The 9,424-nt window shown below is 37.6% G+C and overlaps 1 protein-coding gene across 1 annotated transcript in view; it reads right to left on the bottom strand.

Annotated features, from left to right (window-relative positions):
* Positions 1-6,037: 6,037 nt before the first annotated feature.
* MAP3K21 (mitogen-activated protein kinase kinase kinase 21) overlaps positions 6,038-9,424 on the bottom strand; it is a 40,966-nt gene continuing 37,579 nt past the window's right edge. Inside the window, exon 11 of the mRNA XM_066546770.1 lies at positions 6,038-9,261. Within this exon, the coding sequence (XP_066402867.1) occupies positions 8,837-9,261 (425 nt within the window). The 3' untranslated portion in view covers positions 6,038-8,836. The remainder of the gene's footprint in view (positions 9,262-9,424) is intronic.

The raw sequence follows: 9,424 nt of genomic DNA, 5'->3' as shown, positions 1-9,424 counted from the left end.
TGTCCAGTTTGTACTGCCTGCAGCTAAAACTTTCCTGCTGAACTCATTGCACTGAAAACTGCAGAAAAGTAAAGCCATTTTAGAAGATGCTGTTCAATGCTGCATTTTTAAGATGAAATACTAAAACATCACAAAATAATAAGATAGTATTTACTTCATTCAATGGTCAGCAAAAGTTTTCAGAAGCTTAGATCTAACTGGACTTTAAACAATTTGTAGAACTCCTAAAGTACTTGACTTTTACAACCTCAAACATGAGCTAAAACTAGCTGCATCGATTCAATGCAATTACATGGGCAAACTTTTTATAATCTTCCTTGAAATACTACTGTTAATTATTGTTGAAAGTGGCATGGGAAAGGTCACTGAACTGATAACATTTAGATATAGTGGTTTTAACTCTTTGATATTGGACACCTCTGAGGACAAGCCTACCTAGACAAGCTATTGGAAGAGATTTAATGTAGCAAATTGATTTTTTACCCTAGTGAGGATGATTTTATATAAGGATTGAATGGGACAGTTGAGAAAGGCATACAGGAGAATAATAAGGCAACCTGGACATTGGCCTAAAATGAGGACAGATGTATTTACTTATAAATATGGCAACCATAAAGCAATGAGAGAGAAGAGTGAATTAGACTAGTTTTACAGGGTTGTATAAAAACCACAGTAAAGATGAGGAAGAACCAACAGTCTTAATACACTGAACAAGATTGTAAGTAAATTAGCATAATTTATGAGAAGTATCATGATCAGAATACAAATCATGAAGGCTAAGGGTTATTAAATATGGGGCACTGATGGAAATGTTGCTTTTCTTATCAGAGATTCATATGCTGGCTCAGAAGTCCAAAATACAAGAACTACAGGTTTTGAAGAAAACCTGTGAATTTATCTGAAATGGGGACACTCCTCAATCTCCCTTCCCCAAACCGACAAAACTAGATTTCCGTACCTGAAGGACTTGAATATAGGCTGAGAAATAAATGGGAAAAATAAATTAGAAACTTTGGATCAAGGATATGACTTCAGACAAATTCTCTGTGAGAGAAATGCGATTCAAGGGCAGGACCCAGCACCTGGTGTTGTGGAACTTCATACAATTGGCCTTGGGCCCATTTGTCCAGCCTGTCCAGATCCCTCCACAGTCTTTCTTCCCTCCCATGATCAACACTCACACCCAACCTGTTGCCATCTCTTACACCATGCTGAACCAACACTCTCCAGTTTTGATCCTTTTACTTCCTTTCCAGTGAGAAAAAGCTAAATGGCTTGAATTACAAGAATTAGGTGCTTGTAGTACCTGTATCTCACTGCTTCACATGGTCAGGCCTGAACTGCTATTTTTAAGTAGTTCATTTCACATGAAGGCATTTGTGGACTACAGGATCTCTGGGATTTTTTCAGTGTTAACAGCAAGATAAACTTAAATTGGACTATATGGAAAAGGATGAAATAAAGATGAAACTTCTATACTTGAGCTTCTTTTCAACTGTAACCCAGCCTCATTCTTTCCTGACTTCCACAGGTATTCAAAAAAATTCATTAGGTACCACAAAAATTAACACTTTTCAAAAAAAGTACTACAATCATTTTACACAAAAGCTGGGGTAATTTTCTCTTTTTGAAAAGTACTTGCTGTATGTATATTCATACTATACTTTTACCATAGAATTACCTCCAGTATATCTGTTGGAGCACATATAAGCCAGACCCCCTCTACTTGCCTGACACACAGCATTGCCATTCTTCTTCCTTGCAAACCCTCAAAGTGTGGAAAGGTTTTAAAGTAAAGGGAGAAAACCTGCTCTAGGAGCATATTTACAGCTCTGAGTGTCTCTCTTTGCTTTCAGTATCTACAAGCACATAATATGCAAACACGATGAGTGCCCCTGACTTTCTCTAAGGGATTCAGAACTCTGTTTAAAAAATACAAATTGGTGATAGGCACACTTTTCTTCTAAATATACTGCACAGCTGTGGAAAGAGAACCTCATGGTAGCTCTGCAGGCCTGAAGAATATACATATTCATTCTGTAGAGTTTCCCTAACTTGGTAAAGTGATCAAGCTTGATGACTCCGTACTATGACACTCTTAATATGCTTTAGATAGTATCTGTTCTTTGCATCTTCTAGCTATAGATGGTGACAGTACAGGTTTTCTTCATAATACACCAATAGAATTTCCTTAACCAGAGAACCACCACAGTAAAAACCACCCAAACCTGAAAAGGCACCTAAAAGATATGCTTTTGGTGGGTTAAATTTGAGGTACAATTAATAAGTAAGACAAGGGTATTCCCTTGCTCACAAGTATCTGTCCAACAAGTATTTCTTGTGGGTAAGCTCAGATGTTGGTATCTTAGCCCAGAAGTCAGCCATCAAGCAGCTGCATCACAAATAAGAAGGAATTATTTTGGTGATGAGAATTTGGACTATCAAGAGTGGAGCCACCAATGTCAATAACTTCTGGGGTTCTACGGTGAGAAAAATGAATATTTTGATCAAAGTGTGATAAAGGAGTGATAGAATCACTGTTACTTCTGCCTTAACTATCTCAGATGGCACATGCACTGAAGGAGACACACTCATATCCCTAATAACAGTCAAAAGGGCATACAACCATGTGAAGGCCACTTCTGGAACAGCAGTGGATTCCCTCTGGGTGAATACCCTGTCCCTGGAAATAGCCTGCAAGATCTCCAGCACTCTCAGGAGCTCAATACAACTTAAGTGACTGGACAATATGTGTCTAGTATGTGTCTTTCCCTTACCTACACTGCTGCCAGATACACCTGATGTTTGATTCACTTGCTTCTTAGCACAACTACCTCTATTGGGCTTGGAAATAAAATCCTCCCAACCACTGACAGTATTTACCAGGCAGAATAAATGGTATCTAGCACAAGGCACAAATGTTACATTTGGTCTGGAAGGCAGCAGAGAGTATAAAGGCTTTGTAAAATATTATTGCCTAATTCCCTCTGCCATAAAAGTGAGTTTAGAAACTTCTGAATTATGCAAGTGATTTGCTAAACAGTGAGCAGAATGAACAGTCCTATTGTTTATCTTCTCCTTTAGCCCAAATTTGCAGACTTCCACCTGCTTTCATAAGGACTGGCAAGCCCTCAGATGACTAGTCCGTTCATGGTGACTGCTGTTACACCAAAGATCTTATCTAGGTGTATCTGAAGCTGGCGGGAAGAAAACAGCACACGTGCAAATTTTCTGGAATGGGAAGAACTCAGCAGCTACAGTAGAAACGGCTGCCCTGGGCACCTTTCTTTGGAGAAGCACTGGCAGTGTTCTGCTTCTGAGGAGTTCTCAGCTGTGGCCTCTCTGCCTCCCCTTCAGAGACCAGAGTACTCATCAATGTCTTCAGCAGCTGTAAGAGATTGAAGTTGTCAGATCCTGCAACTGCATACTTAATGTGGTGGGAGGAAAGACTGATGTTCTCAGATGTAACACAAATGTTTTTAAAAAGTCCACTTAGTAGTGGTGCAGAGAATGAGACCTCATATTAATGACTGCTCTGAGAATTAACACCAAATGTGACACCTGACTGAAATTTGACTAGTTTGGTCACCTGGGGTGATTTGGTGACTTTGCTTCTAAAGCAAATTTCAAATATTTTGAACAGATTTGAGCTGCTACATCAATTAGCACTGAACTCAGGCCATCCTGGTGCCAAATCTCAACTACTGAAGCAATTCAATAAGGCCTAGAGCTGAGAATGGCCATTATGTCTTTACTTTTGAAATAGAAAGAAAAAAAAAGCATTTGAATAATTGCAATTACCAAAATCACTTAGGAAAAATATTTTAGATTGTATGAATAAAATATAAGATGATTTTAATTATAACTTGCTTAAATGTCAGTGGTGGAGTACCCCAGGGGTTGATACAAGAGCTGATAAGGTTTAACACCTCCATTACCAACCCAGATGCTGGGACAGGGTGTATTCTCAGCAATACACAGACAATTTAAAATAGCAGGAGTGGCTGATGCACCTGATAGTTGTGCTGCCATTCAGAGAGACCTGGACAGGCTGGAAAACTGTGCTCAGAGAAATCTCATGGAGCAGAAATGCATTTGGGGAGGAACAAGCCCACACACCAGTACACACTGGGGACCAACCATCTGGGAACTGGCTTTGCAGAAAATGACCTGAGAATCCTGATGGACAAGAAGCTGAACAGAAGCCAGCAATGTGTCCTTACAGCAGACAGCCAACAGTTCTCTGCATTAGTATGGTGCCAGCAGACTGATGGAGGTCATCCTACCCAGCATTGGTGAGGCCAAACCTGGAGTGCTGGGGACAGTTCTGGGCTCCCCAGTACAAAAAAGATACAGACTTAGCAAAACAAATCCAGTGCAGCACCACAAAGACTGACAAAGGATTTGCACCTGTGGAAAGGCTGAGAGAGCTGGGTCTGGAGAAGAGTCCAGGAGGCTTTTATCACTGTTTATAAATACCTGATAGTGGGGTAAAGAGAGAGGTAGGCTCTTCTCAGCAGTGTCCAGCAACAGGATGAGAGGCAATGGGCACAAAAAAAAACCAAAACAAAAAGCAAACAAGCAAAACCAAAAGCAATCAATGAACAAGAAAAAAACCCCAAAACAACCCAAAAATCCCAATTAACAGGAAATTCAAACTGAATATGAGCAAATGGTTTTACTGTAAGGATGGTCAAACACTGGAAGAGATTGCCCAGAGAAGCTGTGGAGTCTCCATCCATGCAGATACCTAGACCTTCAGTGGACATGGTCTTGGGCAGCCTGCTCTATCAGACGGACTTAGACTGTTTCATCTCCAGAGGCATTTTCCAACCTAAATGACCCTGTGATTCTGTGAAATAAAAAGTAAAATCCTCCTACCTGTATAGCTCTGTAATTCCATTCTCCAATTTACTAGATGAAAAAGGACTTATTTTGGTTAAAGAAACTATGTTATCAGACTATCTATATGAAGCATGTTGGATTTTTGTTAGCATTGGGATAAATGACTCGTATTTGGTTTGTTCAGGAAGAATGCCACTACACCCTGGCAAGGACTCAGGACCTTATTTAGAATACATAATACTACAATCTTAAGCACCACCAACTGTATAAAAAATGTATTAGAGTCTCCTTATCTCCTCATAGTGCACGCACCATAGGGATCTGAATAGTTACATTAAAAAAGAAAGTGGTTGGTTACACTGTGATCTTTTCCATTACCTCACACTGGTACACAAATCTCTGTATTACCATTGTAACTCTGTGTATAAAATAAACTGCCTCTGCAGCTTGGCTTACAATCTGAGCTCCATACTGACACTCACAGGCCACAAAAATATTTGTTATGCAGCCAGTCTCACTATAAGCTGAGTGCAGGCATGTCTTTGGAAGATTTGGCTTGCAACCTTATAAATTCAATATACAATCCAATATATTTCTATTTGAATTTCACTCTATCTTGCCTGTTGTCACTGTGCAAACGGATACTTCCTTTTCCTAACTGAAAAATGGCCTAATGCATCCATGACATGATCAAGGAAGAGTGAAGTTCAGAAAAGGTGTTAAAAATATTATAAAGAAAATACTGGCTTCATTTTCCTAAAAAAACCTCCACAAAGCTAACAAAAAACCTCAAAGTACCAAATCCCCCAAAGAACCAATGGACCCTCCCAACAAAAACCCCACAACAGAAGGATGTTATTACTTACCTGTATACTTGATGCTGAGTTTATTCATACCTACTACTTTATCTCCTCTAAGACACTCAGCCAACATTGTAAAAAGCATCAAAAGAATATTATGATCACATCAAAGGAAAAAAAGAAGCTTATGTTAAATGTTTCTGCACACATCAAGTGCAAGATATTACAGGAATGCTCATGTTACTGTACTGGATTCTTAATCTTAAGAGTAACAATTACATTACAATCTTCCAAGAACAGGCTGGCCATAGTCTACAGCTCCTGGTTATTCACCGGAAAAATCTGTACATGTTAATAAAACATTTTTCAAGAAAATTCAGGTCACTTTGCAATACAGTAGCTACAAAACATTTATTTTTTTAAATAAAAACATTTAAATCATCAGGTTTTGTAAAACAGTATATCAAGTGTTTATCTCAATCTTTGTAGTGTAAGCACCTTCAGTTTTACGCTAAAACAATCAACATAAATTATTATTTGGTCAGGCTATCAACCTACATTGAAATAAATATCCTTTTAACCAAGACAGGTCACTTAATGCATACCAGATTTCTGTACCTTTACAGAAAATTTCTCTGGTGATACGTGAATTACAGACTGAAACCATGATTGAAAAAAATATTTTTTCTTTTTAATTACAGTGAAAACTGGCCTACAATTTTAAACTATAAAGACAATTATAAAGCACTACAGACTATAGCTTAAAAAAACTGCATCGCATCAGAGAAATATTTGAGATGGCTTTCCTAAACTGTCTCAGAATAAGAGATGGAATACAAACTCCTAAATTACTTAGAATGCACTGGGCTGGCCATATCATATGTCCCAATCTTATGGGAAATTGTTCATTGAACAGGAATAGAAATCTGTTTAATTACAAGAGAGATAGGTCACTAATAAATGAAAACAATATAGCTCAAAGAGCTCTTTATGCTGATACTATTGATTACAAAACACAGGGTGCAAAATTCAACACTTGAAATTATATAAACCTTAAAAATACAGAACTTAACAGAAGTTTACAAGTCAAAATAGTTCAGCACCTGAGATTTTCCTGCAGAAAGCCAAATAGAGATACTTTCTTCAGAGACATGTAATACAATCAGCTCCTTTTCTCTCAGTATTACACACAGGAATAATTGATCAAGAAAGAGTTGAAATATACATAATGCTCAAAAATTCTAATTAAGCCTTGAAGGTAGATGTGCTGTTAATCTATACTTAATATTTGATAAATGACTTTATTTTACAAAAACATTTTGTATTAAAACTGGAACAGACAATCTATTAAAATGTTCTGATGAAATTATAGTTGAAACAGAAGACAAAGAACAGTATGTGACTTGAATCATGTTGACAGAAAACTAGGAATACAGCAACAGAAACAGGTTTGAAGAAAATGCAGTAACAATCTGCTATGCAAACATTTAGATTTACAGACAACTAGCGGTTCTGTCTTTACTTTTGGTAAACTAATACTTTAAGGAAATTATTTTCTGTTTTCATTTCGAGGTGGGAAGTCACATTTTCTGGGTTCTGCTCTGTTTGATAAAGACTTCATGATTTCATTTGTATAATTGTATGTCATCTTCAAGGTGGACACTGCAGTGCATACAGTCTTAGAACAGAAACTTTCTTTTTTAATCCCTTGGATTTGAAACTTTAAGCAACTGTGTCTTCTATCTAAACTCCCAGAACCCAGAGCAAAGAGAAGAAAAGATTTAAACACAATTCTTAACAAAACAGCATTCGGATGGGAACACAGTATTTTTAATCTAACATTATCTAATTTTATTTATGAAAACTATTTAAATGTCAAATGAGCTGCGAAATTAAGACTTCAAATACTGGAAAATGAGGGATGTTCCTTTAATTCTAAAAAATGCTTTCATCAGGGAAAGTATACTGTACATTTGGTTTTATTTAATCATTCACTTAATGATACTGTAAAAAATTAAACTACCAGTGTTATCAAAGCTAAATGTTCCTCCCCCCACAATTAACTATTGGCAATTTTCTGGAAACTTTCTATCACTGAAAACCAGTCAAGCACATCTGTTTCTGTCCTTTGATTCCTAAATTTGAGTAAGCAGGCACTCAGTAGTACCTTAGGAAGAAAAGCTACAGAGATTATACTGAAAAATTTCATATTAAAATATAGCAGTTTTAAAGTTAAGTGCAAAAAAATTGCACCATTGGCTCACTTAAAACCAATTATCCTTAAAACCCACCAACTTCTTCAATACAAGGTGCAGCAGAGTTTAAAAAACAAGAAGGGGGACAAACCCCTTAACCACAAACAAAAAATTCCAACTCAAGAATATTGCTTTCAGTGCAAACACTGTAGTCTTCAAAAGGTTAAGAGTACAAATATTTACGTTCCAGTGTATCCTTACCTACAAGGAATGTTGTTTCACATTACAAAGTATGTCAAATACCTTTACTCCAACAGCAATACTGAAGTTTACCCTCTCAAATCGATATGGTGGCTGAAACTGAAATGTTTATACAAGCAGTGTAACTTTCTGGAGAAACTAAGAAAGTTCTCACAATAACCAAGGGCAAAAACTACAAATTCAGCTCCTGGTTCTTAACCAATTTCAGTATCAAATGCCTGCAAGCAACCACTTCCTTTATGAGGAGTGAACAGAGCCTCCTGTACCTGCACCTCAAACCCCCTGTCCCTCTCCCTGAACCTACAAGCCACAGAGGCAACCTGCAGACCACCACTTCTTAGGCGAAAACTCTTCTTGACAGAACACAACCTTGCTTTATATGGCATTCGTTCTTTTAATGTGCGAAAATTCAATTTCTAGCAAAACCTCTCAAACCTAAAGAAAACTTCTGTGACACGGCAGAGGGAGGTGGGCATTTTATTTTAATCATTCAAAATATACTTACGAAGTTCACTTAGAACATGATTTTGCAGCATTGTGCTTTTAGAGTTACTAGCTGGGATTCCAAGGAACATTTGAAAAAGGCACCTACTACACTTAATTAGCTGCCCATTTTAATAATTTTGGTACTATTTGTCACAGTACATCAGAAAACAGCAGCACAAAGTGTTAGACAGACAAGAATTTTATATTTGTTCCCCTTTATGAAGCAAACATTTTTAAAATGAAAGGCACTCAGGACAGAAACTCTCTCTCCAGTTCATATATAGATGGCCGACAAGTTTTGCTCTTCATTCTGCATAAAGGCACAGTGCAGTCTCTGTTTTGACCTTCCACGTCAATATCAAGTAATGAGGGCATGTGGCAGTTAGTTCTTTCCTCAGTATCTGGCAAGAAGTTAACATCTGGATGTACATTGCCCTCTGAACATTCAGAGTCTTTAGAGTTTGGTTTAATAATACGTGGAATAATCTGCCATGCATCAATTTTACTTCTTAGAGAAGAAGGTCTAGGCCTTGAGATAGTATTGACAGCACTTTGCTTTTCATTTGAAACACCACTGTGATTGCTTCTTTGTTGAAAAGATGGGGAGGGCAGAGTTCCAGGAACTGACAGGACCGGGAGTCTGGAGACATCATTGGTTGAAGCAACTCCATTAGCTAGGGGAAAGAAAGCCCAAACAAAGAAATGCAAATTTAAATGACGTGACTTCTTAAATTCCTTGCCATTTGTAAAACTGGGTTGCCATAAACACTAGTGGCTTTTCTTCCACTAGTGAGGTTTGTACTTTGTAGAGAATCTCCTAAGACAAGACCAGAGGTG

Source organism: Molothrus aeneus, chromosome 3, assembly GCF_037042795.1.
Source record: "Molothrus aeneus isolate 106 chromosome 3, BPBGC_Maene_1.0, whole genome shotgun sequence".
NCBI lineage: Eukaryota > Metazoa > Chordata > Aves > Passeriformes > Icteridae > Molothrus > Molothrus aeneus.
The sequence above is the reverse complement of the archived record's forward strand: the minus strand, read 5'-3'. Positions and strand labels throughout refer to the sequence as shown.